This window comes from Achroia grisella, unplaced genomic scaffold (assembly GCF_030625045.1).
Source record: "Achroia grisella isolate CSIRO2021 unplaced genomic scaffold, CSIRO_AGI_Agris_v1 utg2786, whole genome shotgun sequence".
Lineage (NCBI taxonomy): Eukaryota > Metazoa > Arthropoda > Insecta > Lepidoptera > Pyralidae > Achroia > Achroia grisella.
In genome coordinates this window covers 211,449-230,656 of record NW_026712766.1, presented here as the reverse complement: position 1 = coordinate 230,656, position 19,208 = coordinate 211,449, and the positions used below count along the sequence as shown (strand labels likewise).

General features: G+C 35.0%; 1 protein-coding gene across 1 annotated transcript in view; it reads right to left on the bottom strand.

Moving 5' to 3' along the window:
- Positions 1 to 312: 312 nt before the first annotated feature.
- Positions 313 to 19,208, bottom strand: part of LOC131843123 (gamma-aminobutyric acid type B receptor subunit 2) — a 28,901-nt gene continuing 10,005 nt past the window's right edge. The window contains 22 exon segments of the mRNA XM_059191726.1: positions 313 to 1,601; positions 2,129 to 2,438; positions 2,649 to 2,729; positions 2,862 to 2,938; positions 3,020 to 3,075; positions 3,471 to 3,543; positions 3,692 to 3,799; positions 3,876 to 3,974; positions 4,944 to 5,148; positions 6,171 to 6,344; positions 6,559 to 6,736; positions 7,227 to 7,317; positions 7,984 to 8,104; positions 8,772 to 8,957; positions 11,344 to 11,439; positions 12,138 to 12,266; positions 12,868 to 12,978; positions 14,204 to 14,326; positions 16,187 to 16,317; positions 17,337 to 17,446; positions 18,243 to 18,389; positions 18,926 to 19,080. Of these exon segments, the coding sequence (XP_059047709.1) occupies positions 1,348 to 1,601; positions 2,129 to 2,438; positions 2,649 to 2,729; positions 2,862 to 2,938; positions 3,020 to 3,075; positions 3,471 to 3,543; positions 3,692 to 3,799; positions 3,876 to 3,974; positions 4,944 to 5,148; positions 6,171 to 6,344; positions 6,559 to 6,736; positions 7,227 to 7,317; positions 7,984 to 8,104; positions 8,772 to 8,957; positions 11,344 to 11,439; positions 12,138 to 12,266; positions 12,868 to 12,978; positions 14,204 to 14,326; positions 16,187 to 16,317; positions 17,337 to 17,446; positions 18,243 to 18,389; positions 18,926 to 19,080 (3,015 nt within the window). The 3' untranslated portion in view covers positions 313 to 1,347.

Genomic DNA, 19,208 nt, shown 5'->3' with positions numbered 1-19,208 from the left:
TAGCCGTGATACCACTCATGCATACCAGATGTCTGAGACGTAATGCCTCTTCTATAATTTCTAATTTTGGGAAAAAATCTTTGGAAAAATTTCTTTTAAAAGTACTTCCAAATATTTATTATTTTTGAGATAATGCAGCATTGCAGTAATAGCCTATGTTTTTTTTGCCTTATCCGTATGTTATAAATAGGAAATACCTCGATTCTTCCCTCTTATTATAGATACATACAGAAGCGGATCTACCTAAGAACTTTTTGGGCAGCAGCCCAGTGCCCCGAGGATACAAAGGACCCCCAGTCCCCACTGAAGGTTGGCAACCCTGAGGTCAATCAACCCATGCAAGTGCACGTCTATCGAAAGGAACGGAGAATTTCTGCTCGTTTTTGGTGGGTGTATTTTTTTAGTTGAGTGATATAATTAGGTAGGCCCGTAAGTAGATTTAGCCCAGGGCCCCACAAATTCACGATCCGCCCCTGGATGCATACCTAAGGCTTGAGACTTTTCGAGATTGTTTTTACAAATACAGACATATTAATATTTTTCTCAGAAACTTTTACAGATTAAAATACCTATATATATAATCACTAACACAAGGAAAGGTCGCCGCTATGTTACCCTAAATTATTCATAGTGCAATCCCATCTTTCCCCATAACAGTTATTTACTTCATACAAATTCGATGTAATAACAATTAAAATATTTTAATAGTGTTTCACTTTATACGTAAAATATATTTTAACATTAAAGACCCGTGAGCGAACTCGTCGTTGAGAATATTACGGCTATGTTTAAAACATTTACATTTACTAACAAGTATCTTAACATCGTATAATTATCTATTATTAAATTAAAATATACACCAGATTTCGCTATCTTAAAATCTAATTTATCCTTGACATCCTGATGACCGACACTTTTATATATACCTAACTAGCAATATCGCCCTTTTATTTATATCTTATATTTCTATATATATATAAATAAGAGATATCTCTTATTTTTCTTTATATTCTATATTTGAAAACAGTGTTCGATAAAAGATGCAATTGCAAAGGCAGTTTATTTTAGGAACGTAGTGCCTAATATCCTCAAAGTTGAAGATAAGGAAACGAGTTCAGTGTGACGTCGACGGAACCCTCTGATATAATTGACTATTTGTAAAAGAATTTACTTATCAAAACGGACTAGAACAAACAGAAATATTTCCTGCTTTATATTATACTCATAATATCACAAACCAAAATAGACACAAATATAAGATATCGTTATCTGAAACTGATAAGTTCGAAGTCAACATGATCACAGGTACATACGTCGCGTCGTATCTAACGAGTTTGCACTAGACCCTTACAAGTATTCAACTATATCGCACTTGATAGATATATTGGGACAGCTGACGCCGTAACTTAGGTTCAAGCCGTGCGGTTGGCTCTTGTGCCTTTCCGTCAACAGTTTGTGGAAGATGGGTAAGATGGCGCACTCGAACAGTTCCGACTCGGAGCTGGCCGTGTACATCTTGCGCTGCTCCACAGACTCCTGTCTCTTCGAGTCGCTGCGGCTGTACGTCGCCGATTTGCGGTCCTCTCGTTTGTTTGGTGAACCTGCCCATTAAAAAAAAATGAAAAAAATAATTATATAAAGTCATATCATTATAATTTTTTAATATTCTGATAGTTCATAGACTATATTTATTTTTGAAAAAGGATTTGTTCAATTACATTATGTATTTTTTAACCAAGGGCCCTGGGGCAAATAATAAAATGGGGCCCGACAATACAGTTTTATTAAAACGCACATGTCACTATCCGTCAAATTGACAACACTGTCAATTCACAGAAATAATTTAGGAGAATTACGAAGGTGTAACATTCGAATTTCTCTGAACAGAGTTGCCATGATTAAAGTCGGCTAGCAACCTGTCATATTTATTTTGAAAATGGGAGAAATTTTGAAAAGTTCAAGTTGATTGAGATTTTCTGGTAAGGGTTCGAGTGCCCCCGAGCTTGAGGGCCCCGTGGCGCTGCCCCGCCTAACCCCTAGGTAGCTACGCCCCTGGCAATATCTATAATTAGAATTCATTCACTGTTCTCTTGATAGTGTCATATCATCATATCAATATATCGCTCACCTGATTTATGTCTAGAAGCTACATTAGGACTGCTCTTATGATGATCAGGCCTCGGTTGGTGGGATGCCTGCGTCAATCGTGGTGAATCTCCCACACCCTTCGCCCTTTTGAGAGGCTCTGCCTCTTGACGTAACCTCTTTGCAGGCGAGTCTTGACCTTTAGACACTCTAATTGTGTCCGGGTCCGGTCTCCAAGAGTCTTCTTGCGGTAATTCTTGCACAGCCTTCCGAGGAATGTCGTCATGTCTTCGAGGTTTCTGTTCAGGTTTTTCCGCTGTTCTTTCATGGTCTGTTTCTTGCAGTGACCTTACCTAAAAAATAGATATTTTTCTGTTGAACTGTTTGTGGATATCACGACCAATGTTTACATAATCTTTCATAAACCCAATAATGCTTATACTTCAGAGAAGAATAAACAAGATTTTAATATTTTTTTATATATAAATGTAGATTTTAGTTCAAATTCTTTTTTTCTTTATAAGAAAGTACTAGGGCACCATTGTTACATAGAAGTTACTAACTTGTGCAGAAGACTGTCGTCGTTTAGCTTGATTCTGATGTGGAGGCGTGCTCACGGGTTGTGGGAACTCTGAACCGCGCCGCTGCTGAATCAATATTATTATTAGTGGTCATTTCTACATTATATATATAATAATATGATTGTGTTCAATTAACTGGAATGGCAAATATTCGGTCAAACAATGTATCAAAGAATTTGACATAAAAAATAATACCTTTGACACCCGATCACTCATTCTTAAAGTTTCAGCCTCCCGGTAACCTTCAGGAGTACCTCCTCTTGTGGTGCCAGCTGAAATTATTAATTTTGTTGTAAAAGCATTGCAGAAATCGTTAATTCCAATATGATTTCCAAAAACCATTATTCCCTTACCGTAATTTATGGAGGCATTTGAAGCTCTTCTCTCCATACTCTTAACATCTGGGTCTCTGTAAACAAACATTAGTAAATTACTTCCGGATTGTAGGGACTGGTCTGCTCTAATTACAAAGACTGCTTAATCGTATTTAGTTACTCAACCAGTTGGTTGTCTTTATTAATTTGATAATAAATTAGTGATAGTTGGTAGTTTGTATTCACGCATTTATACTTAAAAATGTAATGCATTTATATTTAAAGTATCAACTAAATTATTTAAAAGGCCATCACGCAAGTTTCTTGGTCGTTTTTCTTGTGATGAAACAGCTTTCCGAATAAGCGTTAGATTAAAAAAAATAAGTGATGACTATTCAAAAGTACTTCAACGTAAGTTTATTTGAATAAAGAATTTTCTGTTCCTCACAAACATCTGTTTTAATAAATTTTTGAAAATCTTGATTCTGACCTTTGGTGATGAGGAGACGATTGCTGTCGACTTTTCTCTGATACACTTCGTTGCATTGGAGTGTGGTGATGACCTGAGAGAAACAATAGATTTATCATCACCTCCGTCAAATTAATGTCTAAAATTATATGATTTAGTGCCGATTAATATACAACTGGAGAGGTTTAAATTAAAAATTATAAAACAAATAGAAGAAATAGACAAGAAATTGAATTTATTACCCGGTGGTGATTTCTGACAAGTATATTGGAAAGTGTTTGTGTCCCAAAGATCGCTCTGCACCACAATAAAGTTTTCTTTCTTTCGTTTTTCTGAATCTCGTCTCTGACCTGAATTTGAACACAAAATATTGTCCTTATAGTAAATTTTTGGATAATTAGTACATAAATGAACAAGTTTACTTACAAGCTTTTCTTCTCTCCATAGAAGAATAGTCGTGATCTATATCTAATATATCTTCTGGTTCTTGTTTTGGTTTTAAAGGTGGTGGATCTCGTTCTTGTCCTGAAATTTTGTGTAAAGAATACAAATTTGTAACATTATATTGATATTGAATAAAGATATACAACACTACTAACACTCTTATTTAAAAAAATGTGGAGCACATAGCGTATATTATAAAAGTAAGTAAGTAAGATGGCGAAGTGTCAGTCTACAGTTGTCATCATCATCATCATCTCAGCCTGGAAGACGTCCACGACTGAACAAAGGCCTCCCCCAAGGATCTCCACGATGATCGGTCCTGCGCTGCTCGGATCCAGTGCCTTCCAGCAATCTTGACCAGATCGTCGGTCCACCTTGCTGGAGGCCTTCCCACGCTACGCCTTCCGGTCCACGGTCGCCACTCGAGTTGTAATGTTTAATAATTCAGTGTATTGATCATGACCCATTTAAATTGACAAATATGCCCAAACAGAAGCAATATAAACGTGTCTTATCTACAATGTTCTATTTGTTGCAGAGAATATGAAGAGATTGTAAAATAAATATCAAATCCTTGTTTCTAAGTTTGTACTATATTATATAATTTTTATCAATTATTTATAATATATCAGGAACCCTAACTGGGACAGACAGAGTTGATATCTAGTCCTTCCTTACTGCTTGCTTAAATATCTATTGGAGAAGATATAGAAGATATAAGTCCTACTGATGGGACTTTTTCCATAGACGCAACATAACTTTAGGTACAACATTCTAAGTTGATATTACTAGTCCTTTCTTACTGCTTGCTTAAATATCTATTGGAGACAATATAGAAGATATAAGTCCTACTGATGGGACTTTTTCCATAGATGCAACATAACTTTAGATACAATATCCTAAACAATCTAATGCAACTGAACTGGACAATAGGGAAAAAAATATAACACAATTTATCGTTCGAAAGCGGCTAAAATGTCGTATATGATAAATGGTTTATGGTTTGATTTGATTTGAACTGTTAATAATATTATAGAAACTTTTACGAACCTATAACTTTCCTCTCCATCCCTGGCGGAGGTTCAATATCATCTTGATCTACGGAGACATGCATCAAATCAGTCAGCAGCGCGCCTTGACTTAAACTAGACATACGACGGTGTCCGCGGGACTGTGGCTTATGTTCTCGAGATGGCGTCGTCTTTGTCGATATTGATTCTTGATTTTTCACAACCTTCTTTTGAAGTTCCGGTGTCTAGAATTGATTAATCAAAGAAATATTTAATTTATCATGAAAATGTTGCCCCCTATCAATAGTTGATAAATAGAAAGATCATTCTAACGAAAGTTGTCCCACATAGAGTTTGGCATTACGAGACCACTAATGCAGAACTTTCTTCTTGATTAATCATCGGCTCTTTAAGCTAAGTGGCCGGACCAGCAATAGAGAAAATTGTCAACGATCCCAATCTCACTTAGCTTAATAATAATAATAATATCTCAGGACAATTCACACAGCGCCCTCTAGTCCCAAGCTAAGCAGAGCTTGTGTTATGGTTACGAGACAACTGATATAAATACATGGGTACATTTTTTATGTAATTAAATACATATTATACATAGAAAACACCCAGACCGATACAAACAATCAAACTCATGAATACAAATGTTTGTACCGTGCGAGGAATCGAACCCACGACCATTGGATAGTAAAACGGTGTGCTAAACCACTAGACCACAGAGGCTGTCAAACTTGTCAAGCTTGAGGCGAGACTTCGCATTGCTTTGTGTGTTCTACCGAATATTTATTTATTTATTTATTTATTTATTTAGGAAGATTAACGGTGTATATACCAGAAGAATTGTTTGACATGATGCCCACGGCTACCTTTTCAGAACAACTTCGTCGCGCGTACGCTTAAATTGTGGAATGAACTACTTTCCGACGTTTTTTTCAGAAACTAGAGCATGGGGTTTTACAAAAAGGGTATATTAAGATTTCTTAAGGGCCGGCGATGCGCAGTCGAAACCTCCGTTGTTTCAGGCGTCCATAGACTAAGGTAACCATATATCATCAGGCGGATATACGTTTGTTTTCCATCATCGTAGTATTTCCTACTCCTGCTGTGATGTATTAACCTAATCGCCTATTACAATATCCAGAGGAAAAGAAGTATTGATAATTATTTTACTCTCTAACCATGTGAAGATCTGTATTTTTGGACCTATAAAATTTCATTAACGTACATAGTTTAGTGTAATGGAATGTGATGGCACCTTGTTAATTTTTGGCGGAGCTGCTTTCGTATACATCGGCTCTTGAATCTTAGCTGGTACAGACTTAGCAGTGGGGGTGTCACTAAGCTTCAGTGCTGTTACAGTCTTTGTTTCAGCTTTCGCTGGTTCTGTTTGTACTTTTGTTCCTGGTTTTGGCATTGGTTCTGAAGGCTCCTGCAAAGACGATTGTTTTTTTAGAATCATATAGACAATGTTTAACATCTGTTGTAGGTTTAATAATTTCTCCATTAAATAATAGAGGTATTTCATGTTTAAATTGATTTATTGTATGGAATGAGATGGAAAAATCGAGAAGTTAATAAAGAAAATTAAAGAACTCTGTCCAAGGAAATAGCAGGTAATATAGATGATGAATATTACTATTTACCTCAGCAGTCCATCCGTATGGTAGTTTCGCCAGTTGGTCCTTCTCAGGAACGGCCTTTGATGTTGGAGGACTAGTGTAGTCAAGATGATTCTTAAAGGAGACATTCTTAGTTTGCTCCTTCTTGGGTTCCTTTGACGGAATTTCTTTTATGGGCTCAGGGGGTGCTGATGGTTTTAACCTGGTAACGTATAGAAAAAACTATTGATACTTGCAGTTTTTGTTAAAGGGGAATAAAAAAAATATTATTGTTTATTTACTTACTTTAGACAACTAATGGGACATATTATATATACCGTATAATATATATACACACCGACTAACACAGACATAAATAATAATACATAAATATAAATGGTTACGAATTTATTTAACATCTGTTTGCTAGTTCCACTTAGCAGTTGATTATTTTGACACTGTTACAAACACCGTGATCAAGGTGACTCAACCAAAAATCTTTTTAATCAATTAACACTCTATACCATATATTACAGATGAACTACATTGGCCTATGAATATCTGTATAGCTCAGAAATTTCACGAGCATATCTCCGATCTACTACCAAAGTATTGGTATTTACTCATTATATTTTAAAGTATAAGATCTGTTATTGGCATACCGTCCAACTGACGATAAATTAGAAGAAACAATAAGTTAATTAAAGATATACTTCTCTGAAGACTGATTCTGCAAATTGATGTATTCAGCTTCAGCACCCGCTGATGCACTTAAACTGCACACTGATGTTATATCACTTGTTTCTGGAAATAGATAACGAATTATTCATAAGGACTATTGACTTTCTAACTAATCGGAGTCAAGCAGCTGGGTCAACGGATACAAAATCTGCTATTTATAAAAATATCTGGTAAACGACTGGTAGAGTCAACTGGAGACTAAAAATTGGGGTATTTGTTGATCCACGTAAAAGTTTAACAAAGCAATACCAGCTGTATAGAACAGAAATGTTCTGTTTAGAGACCTGAGATCAAGACCTAATTTCAGATCTTTTCTCATTAAAATAAAAGTTAATATTGTTATTTTTAAACTTTCGTCTTTAATACACATCATCATTATATAGAATAAAATAAAGTCGCTGTCGCTGTCTGTCCCTATGTATGCTTAAATCTTCAAAACTACACAACGGATTTTGAAGTGGTTTTTTTAATAGATAGAGTGATTCAAGAGGAACGTTTATATATATAATACATGTATATCCGTGCGAAGCCGAGTCGAGTAGTTAATTATTTATATAGTTAACCGGATCTTAACATAAATAATTTTACGGTAATTAGTAGGTACTAATTCATATTGTTCCTTACATTTTAACAACTGTTTTGCGATTCTATTTGATAATTTACGCTACTCCTCAACAAGATCATGCTTGTTACCGTTAATTACAGGTATCATATAACAGGACTCATCACCTGGATGACTGATATTCTCCTTGGGAACAGGTAACCTCGTTCTTTGTGTGGCTGGAGATCTGGAGTCGCCGCGCGTTGACGATTCAGAGCCAGCATCACTGCCCAGTTTACTCAACAGCATCTATAAGTAAATTTGTTACACCGTCTTCTTTATAGCTGTATTAGTTTACTTTAAATTATTTTTTTACATAATAGTTTCTTCTAATCTTTATTCAAATAATCTTAATACATATAAGCTTTTTGATTTTTTATACTACTACATATTCAGAAAGGACTCATCACAAGAAGAACGAGCGAAAAACTTGCTTGTTTTAAGATATTTGTGGATATAAATCGCCAAACATCAAAATTGAAAACAGTACTATTAGCACGTGGACCCCATAAATATTCAGATCGGAAACTTGACCATCGCTACTGGATATGTTACGACCAACTCCATTAGTGACCAAACTTCCCGAAGAGTCAACACCAGGCTTACAAATTACATCCAAACTCTATTAATTTCCTGATGATATCTCGTTTAGAGGCGAAACACTTGTACCCAAATATGATCACAATTATTCCGACATAGTAAAAGTTATTTATTCAGTAACAATTTACATTGTGTTTGAAATTTTACAATTTTTCCTGATAATATATAAATCAACTCTTAAAGTCTGTTCCAACAGAAGAGAATGCGAGCTGCCCTCAAAAAGTTTCCAATTGTGTATTGTCTTTAAACTATTAGGCTTCATAATACTATTCTAAAAGAAACTCATTAGACGTATTGTCATGGGTAGTAACAATACCTGCAGCTCGTTCTCCTTGGCCTGCAGCGTCCTGCGGTAGCGGTTGTTGTACTGGCGCAGCTCCTTGAGGCGGCGCTCCAGCTCGGGCCCCGGCGAGCGGCACTCGTGCGTGGACGCGGGCCGCAGCGTGGCGCGGATGCGGGTCGGGGCCGCGCCCGGCTGACCGTTGCGGCGCAGTTCCAAGAGCTACGCACAAGTACACACACTTTATCACACAGGTCGTCAGACGAACTTCTTAGCATTCCGTGGATTCACGGTGCGATTCACGGACAGGCTCAGTGGTCTAGTGGTTTACACTTTACTAACAGATGGTCGCGGGTTCGATTCTTCTCACGGTACAAATATTTGTATTCATATGTATGATTGTTTGTATCGGTCTGGGTGTTTTCTAAGTATAATATGTATTTATTTACAAAAAAAAATGTATCCATGTATTTATATCAGTTGTCTAATACCCATAACACAAGCTCTGCTTAGTCCAAACTAATCCCAAGATTAGATGGCGCTGTGTGAAATCTCCTGAAATATTATTATTATTGTTCCAGGTCCATCAAAGATAAACTCCGAGCAGTTCCCGGAACTTTTGGCCGGGGTGTCGATGTTAAGGGGGGGTTGTTTAACACTCAAATTTGCCGTGTTTGTATCTCTCCCTGCCTAGCCAAAACTAGTAAAAACCTGCAGCATCTAGTCTAGAACATACTACAGTTCTAGACAGGCCAAGAATTTTTAGATGACTGTAGAGAAATGTTGTACCTCTGGCTCCCAGCGACCTCTAATAAATGTATTTATTTATTTTTATTACATGGTGTTTAGGTATATCTATTTCCTATGTTACAGTAATCTGTAACAGTACTACACATATGTACGTATTGTACTTAAATAATATCGTATTTAGATCACGAAATACGGACTTTAACGGTTTTATTATGGATAACTCAATAATTACTGGTCAGATCTTGATGTAATTGATATAGGACCAGAACAACAAGAAGAATTTTTAAATAAAAACAATTCACACAGCGCCATCTAGACCCAAATTAAGCAGAGATTGAGTTATGGGTACACTGTTATTAATACATTCCTATTCCACTCAGTAACTCAAAGGTTGACTGGAAGAAATCCCTCTTTTTGGGATAAGCCCGCCATTTCACGCATTTATTTTTTAAGTCCATTGTATGGTTTTATTTATAACTATCTACTCGCCCCGGCTTCGCACGGGTGTACATGTATTATATATGTTAAGGTTTAAATAGATGATAAGTGTGAAACAATAGTGTTTGCATTCAACGCCAATAGATGGCGCTGTAACAAAATTGAAACGCGCTAATGTTTCGTTTTATTGATTTCTCATATGTTATTTGTAATATTTTTTAACTCCCCCTCCGATCGATCCCCCGTCTAATTTAAACGGGGATCGAAATTACGACGGCCTTAGCCGAGGTTCGAACCCCTAGTGGTGCCCTCAGACTAAAGTCGTATCCGTCGGGCAGGAGTTGGCCTTCAGCCGCTCCAAAAGTCCTCCCGCGGGTTTGGAGTGCCATCTGCACTCGCCCCATATCGTCCGGTGAAGCTGTAAAGGCCAGCTACGGCCAACAGCATTATAGTCCGAAAAAAAAAATTTTGTACCTGTACCTGTATTTGAAACCGACCAATAAACCTTATATACACGAGTGTAGTGTTTTGGTTTATAGTACCCTTAGGACCTTGTGGTTTTAACATATATATAAACCTTCCTCTTGAATCACTCTATCTATTATAAAAACCGCTTCAAAATCCGTTGGGTAGTTTTAAAGATTTAAGCATACATAGGGACGGACAGCGACAGTGACTTTGTTTTAGAAATAGAAATAAAATATTTCTTTATTCAAATAAACTCATTACAAGCACTTTTGAATAGTCATATATAGATTCTACCACTCATTCGGAATGCAGATTCATCACAAGAAGAATGAGCAAGGAACTTGTGTGTTGCTCTTTCTAATAGATGGTTTTTATATAAATAATTACAGTATAACAAGTAAGAGGCATGCGATAATCAACATGGAAATCGCTACGCACTCATTATTAGTGTAATCAGATAATATTGTCAGTGCTATGGATGTTTTTCTATAAAAACATTATTTTCGTTAACGAATTCTTCAATTTTATAGTAAGTTTTTTTGCAAAGGAACTGTTTTGTCTTTTTCCTGGCAGATTTATAACATCTAATGATTTTATTGTACAATAAAGTATTACAACAAGTAAACATTTTGTAAAAACGTACATAATATATGTATGTCCTAAACCCATAGATCACCGAAGTCGTCAAATATTAAACATTTTAGTGATATTATAATAATGGTTAGAAACTTACTCTGGGCGAAGGGAATTGTTAGTAATGTGGATCCATACCATGTCAGGTTGACCTCCACGCGGTTCCCCCTGGAAACCGTCGTGATAAATTCACGATGGGCTAACTGACCTGACCTCATGTTCATCTTATCATCCTCCACTGGTGCCCCGCCAGCGTAAACCGTTAGCGCAGGCGGGTGCACCATTCTATTATCATCTACTAAAATAATAAAAAACTTACTTTGGGCACGAATACCAAACACAAGGTGGCTGTTGTGCAAAATATAATGAAGATGGCGATCAGGACGAACAGCGCGTCTTTGTGGTCAGACAGAACCTGGAACAATACACAGTTTCAGTGTTAATTGACAAAGAACTGCCAGGAACAGAAGGTTCTCGACTTAACAGGAAGTAGTCTTCAGTCAGTCAGCAGAACAAATATATAGAAAGGTTCTGGACTTACAGTGTAAGTATTCTTCATTCAATCAATAAAAACTAGAACGACAGATAGACATGAAACAACTGCCAAGAATAGAAGCTTCTCGACTACACAGTAAGAAATCCTCAGTCAGTCAGCAGAACAAACAGTCAGAACGACAAACAGACAAACATTAGTTAAATCAATGTTTTGATATAAATACCGTACATACGTTTAATGAACAGCTATTGGTTTAACATTGGAAACAGACACTTCAATTTTATTTACTAGCTGTTCCCCCGACTTCATCCGCGTGGAATTTAACTTACTTTTACTAAAACAAAAGTAGCCTAAGTTACTCCTTATTACATCAGCTACCTGCCAATAAAAGTCCCGTCAAAATCCGTCCAGCCATTTCAAAGATTATCTAGAACAAACAGACAGACAGACAAAAATTGTAAAAAATGTTATTTTGATGTATGTACCGTATTTATTCATTCATATGCATGTAGTAAAAACCGGTTATTTCAATATTACAAACAGACACTCCAATTGTATTTATATGTATAGATGTATAGATAAACAAAGATGTAGATGAAATGAAAACAGTTAGTTACGAGTGCAATAGCAGCGCCCATGATGCACATGATGAGAACGTTGTACACCGAGAGGCCGATGTGCTTGGAGTCGTTCAGAGCAGGGATGGACACGTGGCGCGTCTCCCACGCCAGGAATGCACCGAACACCTACAACCAAACATCAACAGTCACAATTAATATAAGAGTAGTGATATGAATATAGTTTTTAATTACTAGCTGTCCCGGCAAACGTCGATTTGCCATATAAATTAATAACGCTATAAAAATATAGGGGTTGGTGATAGAAGGGTGAAAATTTAGGGTTGTATGTATTTTTCAATCCTAAATAGTAATAAAATGAAAATTAAATATGTCGATAAAATAAAAATGTTTATTTCGGGGTGGACATCCCTTACCACTTAGGGGTATGAAAAAAAAATAGTAGCCAATTCTCAGACCTACTGAATATGCATATAAAATTTCATAAAAATCGATCAAGCCGTTTCGGAGGAGTATGGTAACTAACATTGTGACACGAGAATTTTATATATAAGACTAGCTTTTGCCCGCGGCTTCGCTCGCGTAAATTTATCCCCTTAGGGGTGGAATTTATCAAAATTCTTTCTTAGGAGAGCCTGAAAAAAAAATTGCTTATCAGCAGAATGAGCCTATAAAATCTCTTATACGAGAAACGCGATTTCAAGACGAATCTTGTGTAGAGTAGAAAAGTAATCAAATTAAACTAAAATTGACTGCAATTTTTACATACCAAAAGCAGGCCTTTGTAAGCGTAAATGATGCCGATGAAAATGGTCATCCGCTCTGATTGGCAGTACTCGTTCTCTTGGACTATCACTATATCCTCGCTCGACGGATGTGGCTGCAAGAAAAGTATAAACTCTACATAGCATAGAAGATTTAGTAATATATCCGTCTGGATATCTTCCACGTACATTTTTTGAATAGAAATGGCCAATTTAACAGACTGATTTGAAAGCAGACTTAAAATCATCACAAGAAGGACAAAGGGTAATATTCTTGGTAATTTCGACTGTTGGAAACTGTTTTACAAACCTTTTTTATTGTCTAATAGCTGTAAACGCTAAAAATCGCGTGGATTTTTTTTTTCTAAAATAAAAGTAGCCTAAGTTACTTATTACATCAGCTACCTGCCAATAAAAGTCCCGTCAAAATTGGTCCAGCCATTCTAGAGATTATCCGGAACAAAGAGACCGACAGACAGAAAGACAAAAGATGTAAAAAATGTTATTTTGGTATATGTACCGTACTTATATTCATATGCATGTATTAAAAAACGGTTATTTCAATATTACCAACAGACACTCCAATTTTATGTATAGATATTTTTTATAAAAACTATATTATTTTTACATGTGGCATAAGTAAGTCATTACACGTGACATATGCGTAGCAATGAGGATAATATTTTAAGGAAGGTGTTACATATCAATGTGGATGGTTATAAGGGTAGAGATAGGCCGAAAAAGAGATGGATGGACTGTGTGAAAGATTATATGGTAAGAAAGGAAGTAAATAACGCGATGACTGCGAACAGGGATGAATGGAAGAGAAAAACATTACGTCGACCACAAATAAATGGAATAAGGAAGAAGCAGATGATGATAAGTAAGTCATTACAATATTTTACAACTACATCGGTGCCGTTTTCTATGCTCGCCTCGTCTTGATCTCCTTCCTTCACACCGACGCTAATATAGCGTTTTATTTCAAATTTACCTTCTCTTACATGTTATATTTATACTTAATTCTCATAGTCGCCTCTGACGGCAACCTCGAGATGTTATGATAGTTACATATCGACAGAAGAAAGCAAAATTGTCGAAAAATCCAATTTTACAAAATTCTTTTAGACATTTTTATTTCCAAAATTCATAACTCGTATATTTATAGAGATTGTTTAAATTCATAATGAAAATTGATTAATTACATACCAATTTTCAACTTTCTATCTCGATAAATATATGAATTTTGAAACAGTTTTTTGGCTCTGTAATATTGGGGTTTCAAGTTAAGACAATTTCTCTCTCTTTCGTTGAAATTATCAAATGAATAATAATATTTACATAAGGTTCCATTTGCTTAGTGGCTCTATAGAACGGGTCCGAGATCTGCCAAGTAGTCATGATGGCCAAGTCTACGCAGAGCAGTACACCAACCACCATGAAGAGCTGGTAATCCTTTATTACCTGCAATATTCAGCAATAGATAACAATGAATAGAAAATAAAATATAAACTACCAATCACAGAAAGCAGTACCAATTTTTAATCATTATTATAACACATTAAATTGATTTGACAATATTTGATTTGGAAAAGCACATTATCTACTTATTGTTCTGGTTTATCTTGGACACGGGAACAAAATCGATTTTTTTAGAATTTAAACAAATTCTGTAACTCTATTCTATTTTATTGTTCATAATATTTTGGTGGTCCTTCATAATTTCTAAAATTAGACATTTTTAAATTAAAACAAGAATATACTTAATTAGACAAGACTGAAAGCAATAAGTTCGTCTTTGGGAAAATACAGACAAAAATATAGCATCTATACTAGCTATATCACAATAATAATAATCTCAGGACAATTCACACAGCGCCATCTAGACCCAAGTTAAGCTAGTTAAAGCTTGTGTTATAGGTACTAGATAACTGATACATATACATAGATATTTTTTTATGTAAATATATACATATTATACATAGAAAAAACCCAGACCGAAACAAACAATTATACTTATTTATAACCTAAATTATGTTAAGTGTAAAATGGTGTTAAGCTCCTGGCTTAAACCGCAAAGTTATCATAGTATTGAAGACTTGTTTACAATAATTCAGTAAATATACATATATATAATAATATTATAAATCATGTTTAACTTATGAACAGTTTGTACATCCATAATATACATAACATGCTTATACTTATATAACTTAGTATATAAGTAATATTAGCGGTTGTAAATAAATACCAAAGGGACATGTGTATTAGTATTTGTATTAACAGACTAATTTTATTGTATGTACCGTGAATCATTAATAAATATTCATCAAGGAATAATTTCGCAAGTCCACAGTCATAGTAGTGATTTACTTTATGTTCATTCACTGTACACACAATATTAGTACTACCCACAATAAGTTGATATTGTCGGTAGTAATGTGTACGTTGGAAAAAACACTAATTTTGGATTTAACATTCTTTGTCATGAGTTTGATATATGTGTGTGTATATATACACTAGTATACATAATACTATATATATATGGTACACTAGTAATTACTAAGTTGATTCACGAATTTAAGAAAATATATATAAATGTCATTGGGAGAATAAGACACAGGCACGGCCTAGTTTAGATGCTAGTGGCACAAATTTAAACCAATGATTTGTCTTACATGATATTCTAACATAATAATTATAAATCACGTACTTGTATAGGAATGTGTCTATTGTAGTCTTGGGATAGATACAATATTTTATAATAATGTCAGAAGTACCATTTTTACATCCATCTATTATAAAACAAATTTTGTACTATTTACTTGTCTTTTTGCTAACTGATGAATTCTCCATAGTCTTGTGTTGTGAAAACCTTGTGAAGTATAGATACATAATGCGTAAATTTTTAACATCCGTTTAAAAACCACCTATGATAACTCAATATTAATTATGTCCCCATAAAAGGCCTATGTAACGTGAATTCGTATTAATATTGTAAATAAGTAGGTACTTAGTAAACTGTTGCGTTCTGAATCATGAGTAGTATTATATTAAGATGCACTTGTTCATTACCAACTACACATATGTATATAGTTTTATATAAAAGTGTATTTATTTTTATTTTACATTTTTAAATTTTTGTGATATTAATAATAAATAATAAAAAATAAATACCATCAAATTGTTTGTGCCGTGCCATCGGTCGTAAAGCGGTGTGCTAGACCGTTAGATCACCGAGGTCGTCGAATAACATAAGCTTTGTGGACTATTTCCTTTGTTTGTACAGACATTTTATACGTAAGGGTTTTAAGAAATACAAACCTTCTTATTTAACTTGACATCAGTAAAGATGGAATGGACACGCCAAGTTTTGGAGAACATAGCACCGAACGCAAGACTGAATCCTGCCATCAGGAGCCAAGCTCTGGCAGTGCAGATGTATGGAAACGCAGCTGTAAATACATAGATATAAATAATTGCCTGCCTCGAAAAAGATACGGCTCATAACATCAGGTTTCAGTGTATCGTACATTTTGGTTGTGTTAGACATTCAGGATATCAATCGGTACAAGTATATTGGGATTGTGCAATTTATTTTAAAAGTTGTTTAAGTAGTAAGTAGCATTTTATTGATAGGTGTTTAGGTTCATAGAGTAATTTCAACAATTGTGGATTGAACCATGCTCAGCAATGACATTAGCCAAAATTTCAAGTAACGATGCAATGCAACTTAGAAGTATTAAGAAAGAAATGCAAACAAGAACGACGATAAAGGCAATCCGAAATAGTTTATATAAAATGACGATGCAAAATAAGACATTGGAGAAGAAAAGACACGATAGTAAAGCGTTTAACATGATAGAGCTCAGAATATAGAATACATGAAACCTTCACATACCACCCACCGACAAAAGCTTCGCATTTGAAGCTAAAGGAAAAACAAACCAAAACTTGGAAACATGCTGTCGACTCCTGTGACCTAGAACATGACCTAGGTCTTTCTCAGAATCAAAGATCTAAACTAAGAAGAGACAGGGGGTGTAAAAAGTTCCCAAAGTTTGGTTGATGGGATCCACATTGCCCAGGGTTGAAGCTCAAGCTTTGGGGACGGGATCAAGCTCTTTTACCTCCTCGTGGCGTTTCCTGAGAAAGACCTAAGAATCAATGAATTTGATGAGATCAAATGACGATATAGCGTGATTGATGAAGTGCTAGCGCCATGCCAATTGAAGTGCTTTGTAATATTAATTTTAGTTTTCGTTTTAGTCCTTGTTTTATTGATCATTAATGAATTTGATGTTAGAAAAGTATTTTATTGTTTGAAATGAAGTAAAAGTATGAGAGATGAGTATATGTTACCTTCGATCCAACATTATAGGTAGAGAAAACATAAAGATATTGATGATAATGCGGTAAAGGATCGACAGTAGACACAAATGGATGCGGTGTGAGGTGGTGAATGACTACATACCTATACTGCTGAGGCTCGAGTCCAGGCCGAGGAAGATCACGCTCAGGTACGTAAGCATGCACCCCACGATAATGAGGTTGTTCAAATGTGGCGATGACATTTTTATATACCTTAAAAATTTGTAAAACTTAAATTAACAAAGTAAAGAAATGTTGATTAATAACTGTCAAAACGAAAGCCTTTCCATGAAAAGACAAGAAATTTACTATTTCTATTAAATAGTCTCAGAAAGTAGATAATTGTTGGTTCTTAACTAAGACGAGTTATTGTGGCAGATGGGGCGAAGTGCATGGCAATAGTTGTTCATGCAAGGGATTTTCATTTAATGTTAGACATAGACACCTATATAAGTATACATTGTAAATGAACTGAATAAAAAAAATATATATTCAATTGAGTTTCTTGCCAGTTCTCAATTGGATCTATATACTGTAATATAAAATTATAATGTAAAAAATTTGACGTTCATAAGCGGCTAAAATGTACTACTATATAATGAATAAATTATTTTTGAATTTGAGAATTAGAATAGAATAGAAAATATCAAAAATCATTTATTAAAATAAACTTAATTTAAGCACTTCTGAATAGTCATAACAATTTTTTTTATTTACCGCTCGTTCGGAAAGCTGTCTCATCACAAGAAGAATGAGCAAGAAACTTGTGTGTTGCTCTTTCAAATAATCCTTGTAAGTTTACATTTACAAGTCGAAACGTGTGAACACAAACTACCAACCAGCACTAATTTATTAGGGTCAAATTTATATTTGTATATTTATATATACAATAAGATTAAATCAGTCGTAGTGATAAGAGCAGACCAGTCCCTATAAGGAGTATACGCTATATTGCCATCTCTTTAGCCTCGTCGACTAATGTCATATGTATTGATATTTAATTTCCAACCTCTGATTCCTATAATGTATATTCATAGCGAGGAAACCAGTAGCAAGCAATATTCCCAGGATGGAACACGACACCAGCACCGAGTAGATAGTGATGTTCACCTGGGTGTGCTCGATCAACCGAAGTGTCCGATCTTTAGGCGGATTCCTGAAATAGAATATTAGAAAAAAATATATAATCATTACACATCACAGCTAGTGTTAGCACATGAAACATCTTTTTGTATAAAAGCCACTTTTACTTAATAAAAACTTCTTTTCTTTATGTCAAATTAATTTTATTAATTTTAAATGCATTATAATTAGATCACTGTTAGAAACACAAACAGCTAGTTATCAAGTTATCAGAGTTATTTCTCTACGTCATAATTTATAAGAAGTGAGAAGATCAAGAACGGTTATTTAGATATCTTGCTTCATCCACTATTTTAACTGATCTCAGCCCAATATTTTTGATACTTCCCTCAAACCATAATTTTACTTTGCTGTAATACTAAACAATTAGAAACTATATGAATATATTTATTCTGAGACGGAAATGCGTAATAATACATTCCTTGTGACTACGGCTACCTTCCTTTTTTACGCAATACATAAAAGTGTGAAAAATAAATCAGGATTTTAAAAAATATATTAACAGTTTCATAATCTTAATATTGTAGTTCTAAAATGTTATGTACTCACTTTCCAATCCACTTGAACGGTTCCCAGCTACCTAAATCGAGGTGGTCCCTTTCAGCGCAGTACTCGCCCACCTTCACCTCCCCGACTTCGTCACCTTGAAACTGCTTTAGCAAAATGGATGCTTTTCGCTCGTTGTCATAGAACCGCACTGGACCCTGGAAAAGAGCGGCCTTACTATTTGCTTCGAAAATTTTGGTGTATTTCCTATCCTTCCAGATTGGACAGAGGAAATAAGATCGGACAGATTCATACTGTATGTATAACATTTTTTTATGTAATCACG